Raw genomic sequence first — 26,816 nt, 5'->3', positions numbered from 1 at the left:
GGCACAATGTCTACAGACTTAGACATTGAAACAAGTTTTCATTTATGCACTGATAGCAGGGCTTGTTGATCTTACAGGTTAGCAAGCTGAATGATTTCCCTGCCTGCTCCCCCACTCCCACTCTACTTGATCTTTGATACCAGATCCACTTGATCTTTGATAAACTGCTTGGCCATTCCTGCCAAGGGTCTCCTCCCTGGCATCTATTCCCTAACAATGATGTGAGAAATAAGATTCTCAGAACATGTGCTATCTTTCTGGTAATTATCAGATAAACATATATAGCAAAATACTATGTGTAGCAGATAAATGAGGACCTATTCCAATCAAAACAGCAACTTAAAAAGAGAATTAACAAAAGAACTCCTACTACTTTAGGGAGAACATAAAATGGTAATGGTCTGTTACATATTTTCATCTAAAATAATACTATAGAGCAGTGATGGTGAACCTATGGCACAGATAACACGCAGAGCCATATCTCCTAACACGCGAGCCATTGCCCTAACTCAGCTTGGACAGAGATTAGATTAGATTTATTGGATTTATATGCCGCCCTTTTCCGTAGACTCGGGGCGGCTCACAACAATGGTAAACAATACATAGTAACAAATCTAATATCTAGCAATCTAAATTACAGTTTTAAGTTAAAAAATCCAAAAGAACCCCAATATATAAAAAACAAGCACACAGTCGAATCATACACAGAAACTACACGGGCAAGGGGGAGATGTTTCAATTCCCCCATGCTTGACGGCAGAGGTGGGTTTTAAGGCGTTTCCGAAAGGCAAGGAGGGTGGGGGCAATCCTAATCTCGGGGGGGAGCTGTTTCCAGAGGGTCGGAGCCACCACAGAGAAGGCTCTTCCCCTGGGTCCCACCAGACGACATTGTTTAGTCAACGAAACCCGGAGAAGGCCAACGCTGTGGGACCTAACCGGTCACTGGGATTCGTGCGGCAGAAGGCAGTCCCGGAGATATTCTGGCCCGATGCCATGAAGGGCTTTATAGGTCATCTCCCCGGAGGCCCTGGGAGGGTGTTTTTGTCTTTCAGGGAGCCTCCGGGGAGATGGGGGAGGGTGTTTTTACCCTCCCCCAACTCCAGAGAAGCCTTTGGTGCCTGGGGAAGGCAAAACATGAGCCTACTGGGCCCACCAGAAGTTGGGAAACAGGCCATTTCCAGCCTCCAGAGGGCCTCTGGGGGTGGAGTAAGCTGTTTTCGTCCTCCCCAGGCATTGAATTATGAGTGTGGGCACTCGCACATGTGCAATAGTGCGCGCACATGCTCTTTCAGCACCCAAGGAAAAAAAGGTTTGCATCACTGCTACGGAGAAATTGGAATGAAATTTCAGTTTATTCCAAACCGCCAAAAAAAAAAAAGTAGAGAAATTATTTCCTCTGGCACAATCTGGAATATGCATAAAAGTACAGAAAATTATTCACCTGGCAAAGATAAAAGGTATAAAATGAGGATTGAAAACAATACACAAAATCAAAACAATCATCTGGACTTAATCCAACAACTAGTTAAAACATATTGACTTATTTCTATAGAAATATAAGTTTTTCTTGAATTCCAATGCTTCCTTTTAACTTGGGCTCTACTTTTCCCACTGAAAATTCTCAGTTTCAATCCAGGAACAATTTCTTAATTTCTTCATCAACTTCTGTTCAGTGTTTAAAATAATTCAGATTTTTCCTTCTCAAAGACAAAGCAGTATACCTTTTTGTGTATGTCACAAGCCACCTTTATTCAGGAGATGTACTGTACATTTAAAATAAGATATAGTGGGGGGGGAGTATTTAGTCAGACACCAGTTGTGCAAGTTCTCCCACTTATAAAGATGAGAGTGGCCTGTAATTGACATCATAAGTAGACCTCAACCATGAGAGACAACATGAGAAAACACATCCAGAAAATCACATTGTCTGATTTTTAATGAATTTATTTCCAAATTATGGTGGAAAATAAGTATTTGGTCACCTACAAACAAGCAAGATTTCTGGCTCTCACAGACCTGTAACTTCTTCTTTAAGAGGCTCCTCTGTCCTCCACTCATTACTTGTAGCAATGGCACCTGTTTGAACTTGTTACCAGTATAAAAGTCACCTGTCCACAACCTCAAACAGTCACAGTCCAAACTCCACTATGGTGAAGACCAAAGAGCTGTCGAAGGACACCAGAAACAAAATTGTAGCCCTGCACCAGACTGCGAAGACTGAATCTGTAAAAGGCAAGCAGCTTGGTGTGAAGAAATCAACTCTGGAAGCAATAATTAGAAAATAAAAGACATACAAAACCACTGATAATCTCCCTCAATCTGGAGCTCCACGCAAAATCTCATTCTGTGCGGTCAAAATGATCACAAGAACAGTGAGGAAAAATCTCAGAACCACACTGGGGAACCTAGTGAATGACCTGCAGAGGGCTGGGACCAACATAACAAAGGCTACCATCAGTAACACACTATGCTGCCAGGGACTCAGGTCCTGCAGTGCCAGATGTGTCCCCCTGCTTAAGCCAGTATATGTCCGGACCTGTGAAGTTTGCTAGAGAGCATTTGGATGATCCAGAAGAGTATTGGGAGAATGTCATATGGTCAGATGAAACCAAAGTAGAACTGTTTGGTAGAAACACAATTCGTTGTGTTTGGAGGAGGAAGAATGCTGAGCTGCATCCAAAGAATACCATACCTACTGTAAAGCATGGGGGTGGCAACATCATGTTTTGGGGTGGTTTCTCTGCAAAGGGACCAGGGCGACTGATCTGTGTATATGAAAGAATAAATGGGGCCATGTATTGTGAGATTTTGACTGCAAACCACATTCAATCAGCAAGGGCACTGAAGATGGCTGGATCTTTCAGCATGACAATGATCCCAAGCACACTGCCAGGGCAACAAAGGAGTGGCTTTGTAAGAAGCATGTCAACGTCCTGGAGTGGCCTAGTCAGTCTCCAGATCTCAACCCTATAGAAAACCTTTGGAGGGAGTTGAAAGTCCATATTGCTCAGCAACAGCCCAAAAACATCACTGCTCTTGAGGAGATCTGCATGGAGGAATGGGCCAACCTTGTGAGGAAAATGTTTGACCTTTGTCATTGCCAACAAAGGATATATAACAAAATATTGAGATGAACTTTTGTTATTGACTAAATACTTATTTTCCACCATAATTTGGAAATGAATTCATTAAAAACCAGACAATGTGATTTTCTGGATGTGTTTTCTCGTGTTGTCTCTCATAGTTGATGTCTACTTATGATGTCAATTACAGGCCTCTCTCCTCTTTTTAAGTGGGAGAACTTGCACAACTGGTGTCTGACTAAATACTTTTTCTCCCCACTGTACTTGTTTATTATTGGGATTTCTAGGCTGCCCTTGTCTGTAGACTCAGGGCAGCTTACAAAACAGGGATAAATACAAAAAGGAACATGTAAGAAATCCAACAGTTAAAACTAGTCTAAATCTAATATAAAATCCCAATTTATTTAAAAGCAATCATCCACATTCATTCAATTGCAGTCATACACGTGACTGGAGCAAGATGTCAATGCTCAACAGTCCCAAACCTGCCGGCAAAGGTGAGTTTTCAAAACCTTACCAGGAGGATGGGGGCAATAGGAATCTCTGGTAGGAGTTGATTCTAAAGGGGTGGAGCTGCCAGAATGAAGGTTGTACTCCAAGGTCCCGCCAGATAGCTGATGGGACCTGGAAAAAGCCAACTCTGTGGGACCTGACCAGTCGCTGGGATTCATGAGGCAGGAGATGGTCACATAAGTAACTTAGTCCTAAGCCATGTAGGGCTTTATAGATCATGACCAAAACTTTATATTGTTAGCACGTAAGCTGATGTCAGGTATTAGTGGTGAATCTGAATATTTGCAAACCACTTTGTCACCAATTAGTACATCCAGTTGCAGTTATTTGTGAATTTCTTGATTTATAAAACAGTTCTTAAATATACAAAACCTATGTCTTGTAACAGCTAATATTCCTTCTCCTTTGTCTTAGTGGCTACATACCATTTTCATTTTGTACGTTAATTGTTTTATTCATGGAGAAAAATAATCACCTACTTTTAATTAGAACCTTTCTTATTTATGCTCTTCTTGCAAAATGGTTGAGAAATTCAAGTTTAGAATTTGAGATTTTCCATTTGTTTGTTGTAACTACATACTATGTCCTGAATAGTGACTTGTTTGGTCAGATATATCATACTTAAGAAAATTTCTCTTTCTGTTAAGGCCTAAGCAAGCCTCTTTGCTAAGATCTGTCTGTATGATGATGAGAGAAAGAATAGTTTTCAATTACGACTCCTTTTAAACAGAGAAAGCGAAGATAATTACAATTGTATTGGCTTCTCTTTGCCAGTTTGATTGATTTGCTCTTCCTATTATAGATTTTAGTGTTAAAATGGTTTTACTTCTTAAGCAAAAAATCTCAACTGTTTGAATTTATAAGGCTGGAGTTAAATTGAATAAACGGAACAGAAATTATCTGTAAAATGTTCAGTATTCATAGCAGCATAAAACAAGCTCCAATTCTTGTGATATACAGTGATACCTCATCTTACGAACCCCTCTTCATATGAACTTTTCATGATACGAACCCAGTGTTTAAGATTTTTTTGCCTCTTATTCCGAACTATTCTCCACTGCACTGCTCAGAGAGTCCAACGTGGGTAATACTTCAGCCTTATTGGCAGGGACTGAGTTAAAAATTAGCATAATTATTATGTCCCGCCCACCACTGCCCCCTCTTAGCCAGTTTTAAAAACTCAGTCATAGAGTAGGGACTATGAGTTTTGTTCTCTCCAGTTAGGAGATAGATTCTAATAATAAATGCATGCTTCTGTTTCTTTAAAACTAATCTTTTCTTCTCCCTTTTTTATCTCCCTCTGCAGGAAATAAAAGCTGGAGTTCCTGGACTGAGAGCCTCTGCCCTCTGGGGTATCGTTCTCCAACTCTTCACCCCTGAGAAGCCTCTGCTCCCCGGAGCAAGCTTTGTTGACAGGGTGCGCTGGTATGGGGTCACTGACGTGAGCGATCAAACCCCCCTCCCCAATTAGACCCAGATACCTCCTTGGGTGGCCAGCGTGAGGCAGCACCTCCGGTTCGGTTGCTATGCTGAGTGTGAGGAGTCCCGGCTGTCTCATTCCATTCAGAAGCTTGTAAAACAGCTATTTAGCGGCTAAAAGGACCGCAATTTAATCGCGGCGGCAGGGAAGCCTTGTAATTGCCGAGCAGGAGTGGATTGCCCCCATCAGCACGGGGAGCACTAAATTGCCGAGAGGGGGCTGGAACGCCGCCCCAGAGCTAACCGGCAAAATGGCAAATTATGGGGATTAAAGATTCCCCTTGCCTCGTTAAGGGACAATTTTCTCCTCCTGCCTGACGTCGAGGTCGCCATTTTAACACAATGACTCAGCTACTTAAAGTTTTCCCCAGCTGCCATGTTTTGGGACTAACAAGAGTTGCCATGACAACGAGGTCAGTCAACAGACTTCTCAAGTCATAGACCAATCAGCCACTAGGGGGCGATGACGCGCTTTTTAGGCGTCACAATTTGCTTAGTCATTCTGCATCTACTGGCCTCCTGAATAAGCCTTCTTTGCCGGCTGTGAGTAATTATATGATTATGTCGCAGTTACCACAAACCCCCCCTAGTGAGCTTAAAGTTCCCTCAACAAATAAAGGGAAAGGCAAGGCTCATGACACAAAATCTAAGGGGAAATCCTACCAAGCCTCAGGGAAGGCCTCCCAGTCCTCAGCACTAAAAGAGGCTGAGGAAAAGATTAAAGCCTTAGAAGCCCAATTGGAAACAACCAAGGCTAAGAAGGGCCCTAGCCCCTCAAGCAGTCTTCCCCCACGTCAACAGAGCCCCTCGGTCTCAGAGATTCCAATGGAGACCTTTCACTTCACAGGTGCAGGGGGATTGTCACCTGATCGCCCTTTAAGTGCACCACCTGCAGAAGGCTTTCAGAGGGCAGAATGGTCCAGACCAGCTATACAGCCAGGGTCTCAACCATCTTCAGCTGCAGCAGCCACATTCACACCAACTGCAGCGGGCCTTAGAGGGCCCATGGGCAATTGGCAAACAATGTCTCCATCCTTGCAGGATATGATTGCTTCGGTCTACTCTCAGGGCATTGCAGTGGGTGCCCAGCAGAGGCCTTCCACTCTCCCTAGGCCTACCAGACAGGATCCTTGGACTGTACCTGAGGTGGCCACATCTGTGCATGATTCCTTCCAGGAGGACCAAGACCTGGGTGAAATGCCCATGGACCAGGAGGATGAGCTTTCAGGAGATGAAGCCACCTTGCCTGAGCAACCTCCGTTAGCAGGTCTATTCAAGCAGTCTCTCTTCAGAGTTCTGTTAAATAAGGCCAAAGCCACTTTGACTCCTGATAACACTGCAAAGCCAGCAGCTCAGGATGTGGGCATCATGCCAGCAGCCAGACTCATCAACGAGCCACAGAAGGAGTCTGAGCACATCCCTGCAATACCCATCTTTGCAGAGAACATCAAAAAGCCCTGGAAGCAGCCAACTGCAGCCCTAGGACCATCAGCCTGGGACAGGAAGTTCTATACATTTGACCCAGAGGTGGAGGATCTACTCCAGTATCCCTCGGTGGATACACCAGTAACATCCTTGATGTCCAATGCAGTCGTGCCATCTGACATGGCAGATGGACTGAAGCCGGATGATAGAAGGGCGGAGAACATGATCAGACGAATTCATCAGCTGTCCGCCTGGTCACTCAGAGCGGCATCGGCCGCATCTTTCTTTAACAGGGCCTCCATCCTATGGTTGAAGGATATGCTTGCCAGACTAGGCCCGGAAGATGCCAGGCTCCGCCAAGATGTTAATAAGCTTATTGCTACTACAGAATTCTCCGCGGATGCCACTTTAGCGGCAGCTAGGTTCTCCTCCCGCACCTTGGCATCGAACTTATCAGCTCGATGCTTGCTTTGGCTCCGTTCGTGGCAGGCAGACGCCAAATCGAAATGGCGCCTCGCTGCGGCCCCGTATCAGGGCTCTCAACTCTTTGGCGAATCCCTAGACAAGGTCCTCATTGAGGATAGGGACAAGAAAAAAGTTTTGCCACGATCAGCAAGGCGTCAGGATAGGCGGGGAGCCCCTTATTACCGCAGGCAGTCCTTTCGTTCTGACCCCGCCTCATCTTCATCCCCGGTCACAAGACCTTACGGTCAGGGGACCTATACACCCACCTATCGCACTGACCGAGGAGGCTATGGGAACAGAAATCAACAGTTCCAACAATCCCGTAGACCATTTCGAGGAGGCAATAGGGGAGGCTATCGAAAGCAGAAGTGACTCCTCCCAGGACAGTCCCATTGGTGGGCGCCTGCAGTGCTTCACCGACTTTTGGGAGTCCATATCCACAGACGTCTGGGCCTTGGACACCATAGGTCAGGGTCTTCAACTAAGATTTCTACACCGGCCTCCCAACAGGTTTATAGAAACCTCATTGAATCAACCACAAAAGCGAGCCATCATCCTGCAGGAGGTTCAACACCTCCTCGACATAGGAGCAATAGAGCCTGTACAAACGCGTCAGGAGATGCTGGGATTCTATTCCATCGTGTTTGTGGTACCCAAGTCTTCCGGCGGCTGCTGCCTAATTTTAAACCTGAAACAGCTGAACCTTTACATCAGGTACCAACGCTTCAAAATGCATTCTCTGCACACTATTCTAGCATCTATCTGCCACCGGGACTGGATGACCTCCATCGATCTCAAGGAGGCATACCTCCATGTCCCGGTCCATCCACACCATCGACAATTCCTCCGCTTCTCTCTTCTCAACCAGCACTTCCAGTACAAGGCCATGCCCTTCGGTTTGTCCTCAGCTCCGAGGACATTCACCAAAATTTTGGACGCTCTAACAGCAAGCCTCAGGGCTCAATCCATCCGTCTTCTAGCATACCTAGACGACGTTATCATTCTCTCCAGAAGCCCTCAACAAGCCAGACAAGACCTGGCCCGGACAATAGATTCACTAGAGAGGGCAGGGTTTACCATCAACCGAGCCAAGAGTCATCTAGAACCGACTATGCGCCTGCTCCATCTGGGCGCTATAATAGACTCTTCGACAGGCCTAGTCTTCCTCTCATGAGAGAGGAGGCAGAAGATACGGGCACTGGTTCGTTCCATCTCCCGTCGCAACAGGACCTCCCTAGCACAGCTGTCTCAACTGCTAGGGATGTTCATCTCTTGTATCAACATTGTTCCTTGGGCCCGGCTTCACGCTCGCCCCCTTCAATGGTTCCTCCTCCCCTTCCAAAGGGCTCGTCTCAGCAACTCAAAAAGACAAGTGCACCTGACCACTACAGTTCGCCTTTCCCTCACGTGGTGGACCTCACCGGCCTTAACCAAGGGCTCCCCCTTCTTGGCTCACCAGGAGGTGACGATAACCACCGACGCAAGTCTTTCCAGCTGGGGGGCGCACTCACGGGGACAGGTGGCCCAGGGCAGGTGGTCCCCAGCAGACTTGGAGGATACCAATATCAACAGACTGGAGTTACGAGCGGTGTTCAAAGCTCTACAGTCGTTCTCGGACATGGTAGAGGGCCAACATGTCCTAATCTTAACGGACAACGTGGCAACAAGGGCACATGTGAACCACCAAGGTGGCACACGCTCAGACCGCCTGATGCAGGAGGCCCACAAGCTAATGTCATGGGCAGAAAGACATCTAGCATCGATCCGAGCAGAGCATATCTCGGGGATAGAAAACACCCAGGCGGACTGGTTGAGCCGGACGACAATCGATCCCGGGGAATGGACATTGAACTCGGAGGCATTCCAACTAATAGTGCAAAGGTACGGAGTACCAGTAGCGGACCTCTTTGCCACACAACACAACCGGCAATTGCCCAGATTCTTCTCCCGATTTCCGACATCAGAGGCCGAGCAGGTCAATGCACTGCTATCACCATGGCCCAAGGGGCTTCTGTACGCTTTTCCCCCTGTCTGTCTATTACACAGGGTGGTGGCCAAGATCATTTCCGAGGAGGCGGACATTCTCCTCGTAGCTCCTTACTGGCCCAGGCGCCCCTGGTTTGCCGACCTGATGGGATTGTCAATCTTACCACCATGGAGAATCCCACTTCAACGGCTGGTCCTGACACAGGGATCAATAGTGCATCCAGACCCACAGTGGTGGAAGCTTGCCGTGTGGAGGTTGAAGGGTACCGCATGAGAGAGAAACAGGTTCCAGAAAGTGTCATTAACACCATTCAAGCAGCACGGCGACCATCAACGACGCGTATTTACCAGGCTACCTGGGCGGCATACTGCACCTTTTGCAGAGCTCAGGGAATCACGCCCTTGTCGTCCTCAGTACTACATCTCCTGGAATTCCTCCAGAAAGGACTAGACCAAGGGTTGACGCCCAACACACTCCGACGACAGGTGGCGGCGATAGCAACAGTTCTCCGACCAGACCCGTTTTGTCCAATTTCTCATCACCCTTGGGTGAAGGACTTCTTACGAGGAGCAGCAAACCTGTCTCCTCCCGTCATACACCACTTTCCATCCTGGGACTTACCATTGGTTCTAAGGGCGTTAACAGGACCCCCCTTTGAACCTTTGAGGGAAGTATCACTTCGTTTTCTCTCAATAAAAGTAGCTTTCCTAGTAGCCATCACCTCGGCCCGTAGGGTCTCGGAACTTGCAGCACTATCGGTTCGGCCGGACCTCTGTGTTTTTCATCCAGATAGAGTGACTCTGCGTCTGGACCCCTGTTTCATACCCAAGGTTAACACCAGGTTTCACAGAGCCCAGGACATTGTCTTACCAGATTTTTGCACACATGGCTCTCACCCATCAGAGCTGCGGTGGCATAAGGTGGACGTGAGAAGAGCAGTTAAGATTTATATTCGCCGCACTAGCACCTTCCGAAAGTCGGAGGCCCTCTTCGTGTCTTTTCTCCCTTCTTCAATGGGAGGAAAAGTTTCATCTAAGACCATCAGCAGATGGATCAGGACTTGTATCATCGAAGCCTATCGGTCCACAGCAACACCCTTACCGGGTAGGATTACAGCCCACTCTACCCGAAGCGCGGCTACCACAGCCGCTTGGACTACTCAGGCGCCAATTGAGGACATTTGCAGGGCAGCTACCTGGGCTGCCCCTACGACCTTTATTAGACACTACCGCCTAGACTCTTTTGCTTCAACGGAGGCAGCCTTCGGCAGAAGAGTGCTACAGGGAGTTTGTGTTCCAGCGCCCCTGGTCCGGCCTATCCCTCCCTAGAATGTGGCTTGGGTATATCCCACGTTGGACTCTCTGAGCAGTGCAGTGGAGAAGAACCGTTGAACTTACCTGAACGGTCTTCTCGCTGCACTGCGAAGAGAGTCCAAACCCGCCCGGCCTTTTGGCCCAGGTGCACAGTTTCTTAAGGGTTACAGTTGTTAAATAAAAGTTTTTGTTCCTTACTATTCCTTCGTTTTTATCACTGGCTAAGAGGGGGCAGTGGTGGGCAGGACATAATAATTATGCTAATTTTTAACTCAGTCCCTGCCAATAAGGCTGAAGTATTACCCACGTTGGACTCTCTTCGCAGTGCAGCGAGAAGACCGTTCAGGTAAGTTCAACGGTTCTTTTCACCTTACGAACCCGAGCAGCCGCCGGGATTTCCCTGAGGCTCCTTGATTCCCTTCATTTTTGCCAGCTCTGCTTTGAATCCCAGCGACAAATTCCCCCCTTCCAAACTGCATGGGGAAAAGACTCATGGAGCTCAAGAGAGGAGAAAGGTGTGGGGAAAATGAGCAGAACAGGGTGGGCAAAAATGGGAGGGACTCATGGAGGTCAAGAGAGGAGAAGGATGTGGGGAAAATGAGCAGAACGGGGTGGGCAAAAACGTGATGGACTCATGGAGCTCAAGAGAGGAGAAAGGTGTGGGGAAAATGAGCAGAACGTGGTGGGCAAAAATGGGAGGGACCCATGGAGCTCAAGAGGAGAAAGGTGTGGGGAAAATGAGCAGGACAGGGTGGGCAAAAACTGGAGGGACTCATGGAGCTCAAGAGGAGAAAGGTGTGGGGAAAATGAGCAGAACGGGGTGGGCAAAAACAGGAGGGAAAGACCCATGGAGCTCAAGAGAGGCTCTTTTCGCCTTGCTTCCTTGGGACTGCCACCTCTCGCTGTTCCTCCCCCCACTCCGTTCGCCTCAGCTTAGTCTGCTCCCCCCCCTGCTTTTTTTAAAAAAAGCCTTAATGTTTTTGATTTTCCTAATGGGCTTGCACACATTATTGGCTTTTCCATTGATTCCTATGGGAAACATTGTTTCATCTTACGAACTTTTCACCTTACGAACCTCATCCAATTAAGTTCGTAAGATGAGGTATTACTGTATTTCAATCTATAGTATATTCTATAAAGCTGTTCTATTATCTATGATCAGTATTAGCTATTACTGTGACTAAAAACACATTTTGCAGTTTTAGCTTCAACATTTCTGAAGAATTCACTTAGATTAAAATAATGGCCAAAAAATTATGTTACAGTATTTTTGGGGAGACAGATACAGATTTGCAAGAGCTTCAGGCATCGATGGAGCAGTTACTTCTAGAGCAACCCAGTGATGAATTTAGTGAAGAGGAAGAAACAACATTAAAAGCCGAATACCTAGGAAATGATACAGAGGTGGAAGAGGATGGCAACAATTTCAGTGCTAAAAGTGCTTTTAATGAAGAATGGCATTCAGGTATGCTTTGGTTCTGTATTTGTTTTATAGAAAGGTAAGTCTGAAATTTGTGAGTCAGTCTTCAGCTTGTATGATATTTAAACAAAATTGACCTCAAGGACAAATCATTCGGACTATGTTATATATATATCCAGTTGTCAAATCTACTAAGCAAGCATTTTATTTAGCATTAATTGAAGTAATAGGTTGAACTATTGAGATTGAACTATTACTGTCCATATAAATAATTGCAAAATGGCTATTAAAAAGAGAATAGTGTTTAGCTCTATTATCGATTGCCCTTAACTACAGATGTGAACAGGAACTTTCTTAGAATAGAATAGAAGAGAATAGGATAGAATAGAATAGAATTTTATTGGCCAAGTGTGATTGGACACACAAGGAATGTCTTGGTGCATATGTTCTCAGTGTACATAAAAGAAAAAGATACATTTGTCAAGAATCATGTGGTACAACACTTAATGATTGTCATAGGGGTCAAATAAGCAATGAAGAAACAATCAATATTAATAAAAATCTTAGGATACAAGCAACAAGTTACAGTCATACAGTCCTAAGTGGGAGGAAAAGGATGATAGGAATGATGAGAAAAACTAGTAGAACCGAAGTGCAGATTTAGTCAAAAGTCTGACAGTGTTGAGAGAATTATTTGTTTAGTAGGGTGATAATGTTCGGGGGAAAACTGTTCTTGTGTCTAGTTGTCTTGGTGTGCAGTGCTCTGTAGTGACGTTTTGAGGGTAGGAGTTGAAACAGTTTATGTCCAGGATGCGAGGGGTCAGTCAATATTTTCCCCGCCCTCTTTTTGACTCGTGCAGTATACAAGTCCTCAATGGAAGGCAGGTTGGCAGCAATAGTTTTTTCTGCAGTTCTGATAATCCTCTGAAGTCTGTATCGGTCCTGTTGGGTTGCAGCACCAAACCAGACAGTTATAGAGGTGCAGATGACAGACTCAATGATTCCTCTGTAGCTCCTTGGGCAGTTTGAGCTTCCTGAGCTGGCGCAGAAAGAACATTTTTTGTTGTGCTTTTTTGCTGATGTTTTTGATGTTAGGTGACCATTTGGGTCTTGAGATATGATAGAACCTAGAAATTTGAAGGTCTCTACTGTGTTGTCTAGTATTGTGAGAGGTGGAAGGGTGAAAGGGTTTCTCCTAAAGTCTACCACCATTTCTACGGTTTTGAGTATGTTCAGTTCTAGATTGTTCTGGTCACACCACAAGGATAGCTGTTCAACATCCCGTCTGTATGCGGATTCATCATTGTCTCGAATGAGTCCGATCACTGTTGTATCATCTGCAGACTTCAGTAGTTTAACAGATGCATCGTTTGAGATGCAGTCATTAGTGTATAGAGAGAAAATAAGTGGTGAGAGTACACAGCCTTGGGGGGCACCTGTGCTAATTGTACATGTATCTAATATGATTTTTCCTAGCTTCACCTGCTGCTTCCTGTCTGTTAGGAAGCTTGTGATCCACTTACAAGTGTGTTCAGGCACCACTAGCTGATTTAATTTGGTTAAGAGAATGTCCAGTATGATGGTATTGAATGCTGAACTGAAGTCTACAAAGAGGACCCTAGCGTAGGTCATTGGAGATTCAAGATGTTGAAGGATGTAGTGTAGAGCCATATTAACAGCATCATGTGTTGATCTATTTTTTCGGTATGCAAATTGCAGGGGATCTAACAGTGGATCTGTGATGGTTTTCAAGTGGAATATCACTAGCCTTTCAATAGATCATACTGAAGCTCTGTCTAGTCTACCACTGCACATTTAGGACTAACATGTCAGCATCCTTCTAAACTGTATTTCTGGGAGGGAGTGTGACCAAGCATCACAGTGGTATGGTGTTTCCCTGTTCTGAGGGAAACCCTGAAACATCCAGCTGTAGGGGGCTCGAAATCCAAAGAAATCGAGCCAGAATCTCTCTTTAGGAGAGGCGATGAGGAGAAAAATGAATCAGTCATGAAGAGGAAGCATACCAACATTAGCCTCTTGATTTTCAGCTGAGGAGATGCGATTATGGTTTCCATTAGCTGGGGTGGCTACTGCTTGAAGAATTGAAGAATAAATCACCTGGGTGAGATTATTTTTAAAGTTTTTTTTTCTTTGATTAATGGAGAGGAAATAGTTGGATATGCATCTTAAAAGTTTATAAGCTTTTCTTATTGGCTGCTTAGAGGGGTGAGCGGTTTCACTTTTTAAATTGCTCCCTGGCTGGATTTAGCGGTGGGGAAAAGCAGAAGAGCCAAAGAAAGGTGCTTGGATAAAACAAAGGCAAGAGATGAGCCCTATAGAGCCTTGCTTTGAGACATTTGGATTTATAGAACTTAAGTGCCAGTGCAAATATGATGGATGGATGGATGCATAGATAGATAGATAGATAGATAGATAGATAGATAGATAGATAGATAGATAGATAGATAGATAGATAGATGATAGATAGATAGATAGATAGATAGATAGATAGATAGATAGATAGATAGCATTTTTAATAGTTTATATTTTGAAATAAAAACTGCTGGTTTTTTTAACTTATTGGCTGGGTAACAGTACCATCTAGTGACCAAGGTTGGTATATATTATAACCTTGAAAACACAGCTGTGGGTTACTTTTGTAGCTGATAAGATAAATACAGGTGAAAAAACTCAAAAAATTAGAATATTGTGCAAAGGTTCATTTATTTCAGCAATGCAACTTAAAAGGTGAAATGTAATATCTGAGAGAGACTCATTACATGCAAGCAGTGAAGGGCTACCAAATTTTTTACTACCACTCTGTGGGCGTGGCTTATGCATTTTCTTTCAACATCTTTCAGTGCAAACTGGGTGTTCTGGGGTGGAGCTTCATTTTCGCTACCCCAATGGATACCCCCCGGTCCGGGCATGAGCCCACCCCTGCATTCAAGGCAATGGTTAGACCATTTTCTACTGTGGCTTGACTTCCTGGCTCCAATCCTTCCCCGCAGGGAGACGGAACCAATTAGGCAGTTCCACCCCAGACGCCTGATGGACCCAGAGGGCTTTCAGAGGGCGCTTGGGTTTACCCCAGAGGCACTCATCCACAGTTTGGCGGAGTCTCTTGCTGAGGCCTGGAACAAGGCTGCAGCGGACGCTCTTGACTGGATTGCGCCGTTGTGACCTCTCCGCGGCACTAGACCTTGTAGAGCTCCATGGTTCAACGAGGAGCTCTGGGGGTTGAAACGCCAGAAGAGACGTCTAGAGAAGCGATAGAGGAAGAGTAAGTCTGAATCCGATCGAACACTTGTAAGAGCTTTTATTAAGACTTACAAAGTGGCACTCATGCCGCCTTGATTGCATCAGCGGAATCCTGCCCGGCAGCTCTGTTTAGGGTGACCCGCTCCCTTCTTAACCAGGGGGGAGTTGGGGAGCCCTTAAAGAGTAGTGCTGAGGATTTTAACACGTTTTTCGCTGATAAAATCGCTCGGATCCGGGCGAACCTCGACTCCAATTGGATAACAGAGTCAACTGACAATGAGTCAGTCGAGGTGACTGGGGTCTATACTTGCCCACCTGTCTGGGAAGAGTTTGATCTGGTGACACCTGATGAAGTGGACAAGGCCATTGGAGCTGTGAGTTCTGCCACCTGGTTACTGGATCCGTGTCCCTCTTGGCTGGTCTCCACCAGCAGGGAGGTGACACGGAGCTGGGTCCAGGAGATTGTCAACGCTTCTTTGGGGGGGGTCCTTTCCGGATTCCTACAAGGAGGCACTTGTGCGCCCCCTCCTCAAGAAGCCTTCCCTGGGCCCAGCCATTCTTAACAACTATTGGCCAGTCTCCAACATTCCCTTTATGGGGAAGGTTGTTGAGAAGGTGGTGCACTCCAACTCCAATGGTCCTTGGAAGAAGCCGATTATCTAGGCCCTCAACAGTCAGAATTCAGGCCTGGCTACAGCACGGAAACTGTTTTGGTCTCATTGATGGATGATCTCTGGCGGGTCCAGGACAGGGGTTTATCCTCTGTCCTGGTGCTTCTTGACCTCTCAGCGGCTTTCGATAACATCGACCATGGTATCCTTCTGCACCGGCTGGAGGGGTTGGGAGTGGGAAGCACTGTTCTTCAGTGGTTCTCCTCCCTCTCCGGTCGGTTGCAGTCGGTGTTAGTGGGGGGTCGACTTCAAGGTTACTCCCTTGTGGGGTGCCTCAGGGGTCGGTCCTCTCCCCCCTGCTATTCAATATCTACATGAAACCGCTGGGTGAGATCATCCAGAGGCATGGGGTGAGGTATCATCAGTACGCAGATGATACCCAGTTGTACATCTCCACCCCATGTCCAGTCAACGAAGCAATGGAAGTGATGTGCCGGTGCCTGGAGGTTGTTGGTGTCTGGATGGGTGTCAACCGACTCAAGCTCAACCTGGATAAGACAGAGTGGCTGTGGGTTCTGCCTCCCAAGGACAATTCCATCTGTCCGTCCATAACCCTGGGGGGGGGAATTATTGACCCCCTCAGAGAGGGTCTACAACTTGGGCGTCCTCCTTGATCCACAGCTCACATTAGAGAACCATCTTTCAGCTGTGGCGAGGGGGACGTTTGCCCAGGTTCGCCTGGTGCACCAGTTGTGGCCCTATCTGGACCGGGACTCACTGCTCACAGTCACTCATGCCCTCATCACCTCGAGATTCGACTACTGTAATGCTCTCTACATGGGGTTTCCTTTGAAAAGTGTTCGGAAACTTCAGATCGTGCAGAATTCAGCTGCGAGAGCAATCATGGGCTTACCAAGGTATGCCCATGTTACACCAACACTCCGCAGTCTGCATTGGTTGCCAATCAATTTCCGGTCACAATTCAAAGTGTTGGTTAAGCCCTTCATGGCATCGGATCAGAATATCTCCGGGACCGCCTTCTGCCGTACGAATCCCAGTGACCAATTAGGTCCCACAGAGTTGGCCTTCTCCGGGTCCCGTCGACTAAACAATGTCGTTTGGCAGGTCCCAGGGGAAGAGCCTTCTCTGTGGCGGCCCTGACCCTCTGACTCCCCCCTGAGATTAGAACTACCCCCACCCTCCTTGCCTTTCGTAAACTCCTTAAAACCCACCTCTGCCGTCAGGCATGGGGGTATTGAGACATCTCCCCTGGGTCTATACAGTTCATGTATGTGTATGTCTGCTTTAATAACGGTTTTTTTTAATGTTTTTAAATTATTAGATTTGTCATGAATTGTTTTATTGTTGTTGTGAGCCACCCCGAGTCTACAGAGAGGGGCAGCATAGAAATCTAATAAATTAATAAATTAATAATAATAATAAGATTTGTATGCCGCCCCTCTCCGAGGACTTGGAGGCAAGATAGTTCAAGCCGGCCGTCATTTCTTATAATTGTGATAATTATGGGGTACAGTTCATGAAAACCACAAATTCATCATCTCATAAAATTAGAATATTACATGCAATCAATAAAACAAAGATTGTACATAGAACAATATTGGACTTCTGAAAAGTGTAAGTATGCATATATACTCAGTACTTCATTTGGGCCCCTTTTGCAGCAATTACTGCCTCAATGTGGTGTGGCATGGAAACTATCAGCCTGTGGCATTGCTGAGGTGTTATGGAAGACCAGGATGCTTCAATAGTGGCTTTAAGCTTTGTTCGGTCTCATGTCTCTCATCTTCCTCTTGGCAATGCCCCATAGACTCTCTATGGGTTTCTGGTCAGGTGAATTTGCTGGCCAAGCAAGCACAGTAATCCTACAGTTATTGAACCAGGTTTTGGTGCTTTTGGAAGTGTGAGCATGTGCCAGGTCCTGCTGGAATATTGAAGTCGACATCCCCATGTGTAAGGAAGCATGAAGTGCCCCAAAATCTCTCGGTAGATGATTGCATTGACCCTGGACATAATGAAGCACAGTGGACCAATACCAGCATATGACAAGGCTCCCCAAATCATCACAGACTGTGGAAACTTCACACTAGACTTCAAGCGTCTTGCTGTGTGTGTCTCTCCATTCTTCCGCCATCCTCTGGATCTTTGGTTTCCAAATGAGATGCAAAAGTTTCTACAGTCTGTGTTGATTTTGGGAACCATGTCACCTACTGATGTTGGTCCACTATGCTTCATTAGGTCCAGGGTCAAAGCAGCTATCTACTGGGAGATTTTGGAGACTTTTGTTTTTGGAGAGATGTGATATACAGATAGGATGGCACACATATTTATGGTATGGAAGAAGTAAAATGCACAGCTATTTCCAGAGGCATTGTATAAGGAACTCTTTGTGCTGAGTGTAGGAAAAGATAAAAGAAAAATATTATTTGAAAATTACCCGAATAGACTCAATTGTGAAAATATTGCACGATATAAAGATATCTACTCAAAAATTGGAGAAACAAGGAATGAAGATGGATAGGTACATGAGAATGCAATTGTAGTCAAGAGATGATAAATAAAAATTCTATAAATTTAGAAGTGACAGAAATAGATGAAATACTCAGATGAAATGCTTACAGGAATGGATGAAAGAACAATTAAAAATTGTATAACTACATTAAATATTGATTTAGAGCAATAACAAGTGAAGGAAATGATGATTAATGGGCAAGGAATTTTGGTCATACTACAGGACTGGATAAATGGCAATAGTTTTGGGAAAGAAATTACAAATTGACAATGGCAACAGCATATAAAGAAAATTTGTATAAAATGTTTTATAGATGTCACCAGAAAGGATAGCTAAAATGTTTAAAGGTGAATCTATGAAATGTTGGAAGGGTCAGCAAATACCAGGTTCTGGTACATGTACTGAAGCTAACGTACTGGAGCTCAATTCAAATACAGTAATACCTCATCTTACGAACTTAATTGGTTGCGGGACGAGGTTCGTAAGGTGAAAAGTTCGTAAGATGAAACAATGTTTCCCATAGGAATCAATGGATAAGCGAATAATGAGTGCAAGCCCATTAGGAAAATCCAAAACTTTAAGGTTTTTTTAAAAAGCGGTGGGCGGACAAAGTGGAGCTGAACGCAGTGGGGACAGGCGAGCTGAGGAAGCGTCGGGCGAGAGGGGATTTCCCCCATCTCGCTGCCAAAATGTGTCCATGGGAGCCGCGCTATCCATCACCCGGTGCCCCCTCCTGCCAGAAGCCCGCGAGGGGCCAAAGCCAGGTGTGGGGAAGGGTGAAACTATCAGCTCCTGGATGGACCGGAGAGCCCGGAGATGCCACCTTCCTGCCTGCCCGCCTTGCCGGTTGCCCCCTCACCCTCCGCCAACAGCGCCTGTCCCACCCACTCCAAGAGCTGCACCGAGGCCGCCCGGGAGCCACTGCTGCTTGGATGGGCTCCCCTCCCTGCCTGTGTCCCCACTCCACTAGATCTGCCATTCAAGGCTTTGGTTAATGGTAACTTTGGAGGATCCCTGCCCAGCACGCGCGCGCTCTCCCGACACAACTTGCCCATAGGATTTTTTTCCACCTCTCCGGATCCTTCCAATGCCCCAACCTGAACTTTAGCTTGCCGGGGGGGGGGGTGGTGGCTCCGTACAGGGGAGCCATCCAAAGCAGAAATATGATTTGAAAAACTCTGGTGTGCAAAAAGCTTGGGGAGAGCGTGACTTGGTAAGGTGGGGAGAAGGAGGAAGACTTTGGAAGATGAGCTCCGTAGCCGGGCCGGGATGAGGAGGAGTGGGAGGAAGGCAAGAACTGCGCCCAACTCCCTTTGGGAACGTGCAAATCGAGGGTTCTCAGCCAAGACCTCTGAAAGAGACCGAGCTTTATGCAATCTCTCTTGGGATTAAAGGAGTGGGCGCCCATAGTCAAAAAGAGGCGGAATGCCTTCGCTAGAAACACACGCTCGGTATCGGAGCTTCTTTCCTGAACCCGAGATGTCAGGGGAGCGATTTGGTGTTGGGGGGGGGAAGAAGGAGGTGTGTGTGAGAGAGAGAGAAAGGAGAAGGGTGCACCAGTGCAAGGTTTCCACAGAGATTTATAGGCTGCTGCTGCTTTTATAAAAGAATCTCAAAGCGGGGAGGGGGGGACTGGCAATGAAAAGAGTCCAGAGCCCTGGAGTAAAAGTGAAATCTGGCTGCTGAAACACACAAAAGCGCAATCCCTTCGCTAGAAACACGATCGGGGAAACCCGATGAGGAAATGGGGCGGGCTTTTCAAAGGGGGGGTATAGCATAGAAGCTTTGCAGAGGCCAAGTGTGCAGGGTGGGGGAAACACTTCAGCTGTGAAGTCACCTTCACCACCCTCTGTTGCCTTTTTTTTTTACCTGATTGCATTGGGGAGAGGGCTCAACAGCACAGCCACATGGTTACATCACGATGTAGTTCCCACCGAAGGGATCACGCTGCCCTCTGCCAAGCGATGGAGTCTGAGGACTACTGTTCCCAGCATGTTCCCGGCTGGAAGGATGAGGCATCTTGAGAAGGCTCACCAAAACACAGCAGTGTTTCTCTGTCACATCAAAAGGGGAATGTTTGGCAAGCGGATGGTGGAAGAAGCGAAAGTTCTCCCTTCAAGAACCTTTTTTCCCCACTTTTCTCTTCCAACTGCTGCTTACACCAATTCTTCGGTCCAGTATTTATTTATTTATTTATTTATTTATTTATTTGATTTTTATGCCGCCCTTCTCCTTAGACTCAGGGCGGCTTACAACATGTTAGCAATAGCACTTTTTAACAGAGCCTGCATATTGCCCCCACAATCCGGGTCCTCATTTTACCCACCTTGGAAGGATGGAAGGCTGAGTCAACCTTGAGCTGGTGATGAGATTTGAACCGCTGACCTTCAGATCTACAGTCAGCTTCAGTGGCCTGCAGTACAGCACTCTACCTGCTGCGCCACCCCAGCTCTTTTATAGTAATATTCCCCCACCCCGGTTCCACTATAAAAAAGAAGGAGGGGAGGAAGTTTTGTGGGGAGTGTTTCTCTCCAGCCTCCTCCCCGGTGTTTTTGTAACGTTCTTTCTTTTCTTTTCTCTTTCCCTACATTTGGACCTGATCAACTTGCCATCTGGCCTGAGAGGAAATCATGCAACCATAAGTCCATACCTGAAGTCTTCTGTTATTCTTACGTCTACAATTTCTGCCCAAGCAACAAAGGACTTAAAAGGAACCAGCGAAAGCGACTTACCAATCCAAGTATTTCGGGACAATCGACTTCAGATCTTAACTTTTACAAGGCCCCGAGGAAACCAGTCCCTTTCCGAATAAACGATTTGCCCGTACCAAAACTAACATCTGGTTTCTCTTAAGTTTTATTGTACTCCTTTGTCTGGCAAAGGGAAAAAAACACCAACAACTCATCTTCTCTTTCACATATGCTCTCTCAGACAGGCTTACCCGGCTTTCGCACTTTAACCCTTCTGTGGCTGCGATTTAAAAAAAAAAAAACCCCAAACGAAACCAGACGAGATGACTCTTGAAAACCAAAACACTAAATTAAAATGGGACGTTTCTCCCATATTTTCGGCAAATTCAAAACCAAGACCAAACGAAAAAGGGGGACGTGAGAGGAGGGAAAGGCACGAAGCCTGAAAAGCGCCAGATGGATTTAAAAAATAGATGAAACAAAGCCAGCTTCAGGTATTGCTCTGTCTTTGTGGTGGATGAAGAAGGACCAGAAGCGGCAGCAAGCAGAAGGAGGGGGGGAGGCGAGAATCACCTCAGTTCCCTCAGTTAGAAATTTCCAACCAAATAGGCGGCGGGGTGGGGAAACAAAGAAACCCAAATTCACGATCTTTTTTCCCTCAGCGCCGAACTGAATTGGGGTGTGTTATTGCTTCTAAGGGAGAAATCCATTCGGGAGTAGTTAAAAAAGGATTCTTCTTTATATCTTTCCAAACTTCTAGCAAATACTTTCTTATTGTATGTCTTCTAAAATATGTATGTATTTTGTCCTTATCGTACCATATAAAGGCATGCCAACCAAGCATAAGGTCGTGCCCTTCTAATTTTAATGTTCTTTTATCTTCTAATACTATCCAGTCTCTAATCCATGTTTTGGGTTTTTTTTATAAACTTTATTGATTTTGAATAAAAAAGACATACAGACTTACAAACATTTAAACACATATTAGGGGTTACAATTACCCCTCTTTTCTTGAAGTCAATTTTTAATACATAAAAAAGGATAAAATCTTAAATCTTTAAGTCAAACTAATATTCTAATTGAAAATAAGAATTTTGTTTGCATATTCTAATAAACATAAAGTTAAGTTGATAAAAAAGAAAAACCAACAACAATCGTAACAACAAAAAATATCAATAACATTTGATTATATTCATACAGTTTTCATTACCTTATTTTCACCTTTATTCTTATCTATCCATGTATAAACTTTATCCCAAATAATATAAAAGTCAGATTCTTCTTGGTCATTCAGCCTTCTTGTCATCATATCAATCTCTGCACAGTCCAGAATTTTTTTAACTACATCCTCTTTTTTGGGGATATCTTCCCCTTTCCAATTTTGTGCATAAACTATCCTGGTGGCTGTTAAAATATGTACAACCAGAAAAAAAATATCTTTTTTATATTTCTGTTTAGCTATGCCTAAAAGATAAAATTCAGGGGATTTTTCTATTTCATATAATGTAATCTCTTTTATCATTTTTTCTATCATTCTCCAATATGTCCGGACTTTATTACATGTCCACCATTGATGATAATAGGAACCTATTTCATTTTTACATTTCCAACAATTTGGGGAGGTATTTGGATACATCTTAGCCATTCTATTCGGTGGGAGATGCCACCGGTAAAACATCTTAATTTGGTTTTCTTTTAAAGAGACAGAGTTTGTCATCTTCCAATTTGTTATCCAAACTTTCTCCCAGGTCTCTAAATCAAACTCTTTGCCGAATTTTTTACACCAAGTTATCATGTTGTCTTTGAGAGTCAAGTCTATATTTTTATGTTCAATCATATATTTATATGCTTTCCCAATTAATTTCTTTGAATTTGTGGTCAATAAACTACTCAAAAAGTTTTTACTCTTGTTAAATATATATACTTTTCTATCTTTTTGAAACTTCGACTGTATCTGTATATATTGCCACCAATCTATTTTAAATCCTTCCTCTTGAAGTTTATCTCTTTAAGTGCATTTGTTCATCAAGTAATTGTTTATATTTTGGTATTTTCCTATCCGATATGAGATTAGGATGGGATATCGCCTCTAGTGGGGATATCCAGTCTGGTACATTTACAAAGTGATCTTTCTTAATATCTTTCCATACTTCTAGTAAATACTTTCTTATTGTATCTATTTTAAAATATGAATGTGTTTTTTCTTTGTCATACCAGAGGAAAGCATGCCATCCAAGCATCTAATTATGCCCTTCCAGAGTTAGTATTCTTCTGTTTTCTAAGGTTATCCACTCCTTAATCCAAGTTAATGCAGATGCTTTATAGTAAAATTTCCAATTAGGTAGAGCAAATCCACCTCTTTCCTTTATATCTTCTAAAATACTTAACTTTATTCTCGCCTTCTTGCCCTGCCACAGAAATTTTTTAACAATTGTTGTTAAGTCTTTAAAAAATTTCCCCCCTGGGTTTATAGGTATTACTTGAAACAAAAACAATATCTTTGGTAGAACGTTCATCTTAATAGTTGCTATTCTTCCCATGAAAGATTTTTTCAGGTTATTCCATATTTCTAGATCTTTCTTAATTTCTTCAATTACTTTAATATCATTGTCATTTTTTAATGATATCGTTTTGGCTGTGATCCATATTCCTAAATACAGTACAGTGATCCCTCGATTTTCGCGGGGGTTACGTTCCAAGACCTCCCGCGAAAATCGATTTTCCGCGATGTAGCGGCGCGGAAGTAAAAACACCATCTGCGCATGCGGGCCCTTTTTCCATGGCCGCGCAAGGGCTTGAAGTTGGAGGCGGGGAGCAATGAAAGGCTGGCAATGATTGCTTTTAATGTCGGCCACCCACCCAGCTACCCCCCGCCCGCCCGATTCGCCCCTCTCACCAGCTTTCTTGGGGCACGAGTCCTCCTGCAGCAGTGCTGGCGGCAACGGCTTCTCGGCTTTTAGAATGCCCGCCTCCTTCCTTCCTTCCCTCCCTCCTTCCTTCCCTCCTTCCTTCCCTCCCTCCCTCCTTCCTTCCTTCCCTCCTTCCCTCCCTCCCTCCTTCCTTCCCTCCTTCCTTCCCTCCTTCCTTCCCTCCCTCCCTCCCTCCTTCCCTCCTTCCTTCCCTCCTTCCTTCCCTCCTTCCTTCCTTCCTTCCTTCCCTCCCTCCTTCCTTCCCTCCCTCCTTCCCTCCTTCCTTCCCTCCCTCCTTCCTTCCCTCCCTCCTTCCCTCCTTCCCTCCTTCCTTCCCTCCTTCCTTCCTTCCCTCCTTCCTTCCTTCCCTCCCTCCTTCCTTCCCTCCTTCCTTCCTTCCTTCCCTCCCACCTGTGTTTGAATTTCATTCACTCAGTCAGTCATTCATTCATTCTTCTGTATGCCACTCAGTCCCAACACTTTTAACCCACAAAGTACCATTTCCCATCCCCTTAATTACCATTTCCCCTTCCCATTACAGTACCTCTATCTGTACCTGTACACATTGAATAAGACACTTAGTCATCCTGATAATAAATGATAACAATATTTATTTACATTTTTGGGGGGGGGGGTTAGCATAACTAGGATAACTCGGGATCTTCTTCTATCACCATTTCTACAATGGACGCTGCAGGTGATGGTGTGACAGACCTCTTGGTTTTCGTGACAAACATAGTTATGGGCAGTTGTTGGTGCAGTTTCTTTTTCTGGGCTAACATGGCTCTGTATGGTGCAAAGGTGTTGTCAAGGGAGGCCTTAAAGTGTATAGAGCGAGTCATGTTGGGATCCCAAAGTTCCACCATGCGTTGGAGATGTGCAGCAGCTCTGTTCAGTTCTGCAAGCCGCTCAAGCGTTAGGCCAACATCTTCTTCCTCAGCTTGTTCAGCTTCCTCTTCCTCCTCTTCTTCACTCGCTGACCTGGTCAGCTCCTCCAGATCTTTGTCTGTCATTGGTAGGCCATGCTCATCAAGCAACCCATGGACTTCATCTGGTGTCATGTCAATGAAGCCTCCACCCAGTGCCTGTGCCAGCTTCACAGATTTCTGGACTGCAGCATGTTGAATTTCTTCGGGAGCAAATCCCTTGTAATCATGCACCACTTCCGGCCACAATTTCTTCCAGCAGGCATTCATTGTCTGTGACTTCATATCCATTAGGGCATTCTGAATGTTCTTCAGACACGATGCGATCGTGTACTGACGCCAGTAGCCCTTCAATGTGAAGCTTTCATCAGTGTCCATTGCTTCCACGAGGCTTGCAAGGGAATTGCGCGAGTACAGTGCCTTAAATGCGCGGATAACACCTTGATCCATCGGCTGGATAAGTGATGTGGTGTTTGGTGCCAAGAATTCGACTTGCACCCCAGCATGTTCATGTGCCAGGTCATCATGGCCTCCAGCATTGTCCATTAGGAGAAGCACTTTGAAATTGAGTCCTTTGCCAGCCAAATAATCCTTCACCTGTGGGATGAAGCACTGATGAAACCAGTCCCACGTGAGGGGTTTTGTAATCCATGCTTTAGGATTATGCATCCAGTACACTGGCAATGCATTCTTATTTCTGTTCTTGAGGGCTCTTGGATTTCATGACTTATAAATTAGCCCTGGCTTCATCAAAAAGCCTGCTGCATTCCCACACATGATCAAAGTTACCCGATCTTTCTGGGCCTTAAAGCCAGGGGCTTTGGCTTCATCTTGCATCAAGAAAGTCCGTGAAGGCATCCTCTTCCAGAACAGGCCTGTTTCGTCCATGTTGAACACCTGTTCTGGAAGGTAGCCCCCTTCTTCAATTAGGTCTTTAAACGTGCCCTGGACGTACTTTTCGGCTGCACCTGTATCTGCTGAGGCAGCTTCTCCGTACAATGACACACTCTTCAGGCCATAGCGCCGTTGAAATTTCTCGAACCACCCTTTGCTTGCTGTGAATGTGTATGGGGCCGAAGAAGCAGAAGATGTTGATGGCTGGGGGTCTTCAGAGTCATCAGCACCTTCATCTGCAGAGAATGACAGGAAAGGGAGAGAGAAGTGACTCTTGAATGAAAGCATACAGTACTGTATGGTAAAAGCACTTAAATAATGACAGAATAAAAAACCCCAGCCCTCACCTGCATTTCCCTCATCTGCATCGCCTCCTTCTGTGTTTGCAAGACGGGTGTAGAGTTGCTGTGCCTTTGTCCGTATGGTGTTGGTATCCAAAGCAATGCTCTTTTTACGGCAGTCTTGTACCCACACGGCAAAGCAGCTTCCATCTTCATAAGGCGTTTGTTACTAGGCGTCACCATTCTTTTTGCAGCCTTGTTGAATGTTATCAGAGAAGTTTGCCTTATCTTCTTTTCGTCTTTCCGAATGTATCGCACACTCGATTCGTTGATCCCATAATGCCGACCAACATCTGCATAAGAGTGTCCCTCTTCCAGCATGTCCAAAAGTTCAATTTTCTCCTTAATTGTCAGCATCTTCCTGCTCTTTTTAGCGTTGCCGCCTCCGCTCCGCGTGCAACGTTTAGGAGCCATCTTCCAACAAGTCTTAACAAGTTCCAAAAGTTCCAAAGCACGCTGGCCAAACAACACTGATTGGCCGAGATTTCTGTCCATCAGCAGTCGGGCGAAATTTTTGCAATGACAACGCTGATTGGCTGAGATTTTGGTGCATCAGTGTTGCTGGGCAAAGTTTTTGCGATGGCAAAGCTGATTGGCCGAGATTTCGGCCAATCAGCAATGGCAGACGTTAGTTTGGTGATGACGTATGATGTCATCGGGCGGGAAAAACTGTGGTGTAGAAAAAAAACGCGGACTATTTTTAAATTATTATTTTTTGAAAAACCGTGGTATAGCCGTTTCGCGAAGATCGAGACCGCGAAAATCGAGGGATCACTGTACTTTACTTTTTTAACTATCTTCATATCTGAGATAATTTCTAGTCTTTCCTGCATTTTTGTCATATTTTTAACTATAAGTTGTGTCTTATTTTTATTAATTTTTAAGCCAGCTACCTTACCATACTCTTCTATTGTAGCTATCAAAATTGGTAATGTTGTCAATGGATTTTCAATTATGAAAGTCATATCA

At 45.2% G+C, this 26,816-nt stretch overlaps 1 protein-coding gene across 36 annotated transcripts in view; it reads left to right on the top strand.

Annotated features, from left to right (window-relative positions):
* NEK1 (NIMA related kinase 1) overlaps positions 1–26,816 on the top strand; it is a 213,091-nt gene that overhangs the window by 139,497 nt on the left and 46,778 nt on the right. For 35 of the 36 annotated variants that reach the window (XR_011559613.1, XR_011559611.1, XR_011559607.1 and 32 more), the window contains one exon: positions 11,531–11,730. The exons of the other annotated variant lie outside the window; for it this stretch is intronic. Coding sequence is in view for 18 of the 35 variants with exons in the window: in XM_070757424.1 (XP_070613525.1) it covers positions 11,531–11,730 (200 nt within the window). In the remaining 17 variants the exon portion in view is untranslated. The remainder of the gene's footprint in view (positions 1–11,530; positions 11,731–26,816) is intronic. 36 annotated transcript variants of the gene reach the window in all.

Source organism: Erythrolamprus reginae, chromosome 7 (genome assembly GCF_031021105.1).
Source record: "Erythrolamprus reginae isolate rEryReg1 chromosome 7, rEryReg1.hap1, whole genome shotgun sequence".
In the NCBI taxonomy this organism is placed as follows: Eukaryota; Metazoa; Chordata; class Lepidosauria; order Squamata; family Dipsadidae; genus Erythrolamprus; species Erythrolamprus reginae.
Note: the sequence above shows the minus strand (reverse complement) of the source record. Positions and strands in the feature narration are given on the sequence as shown.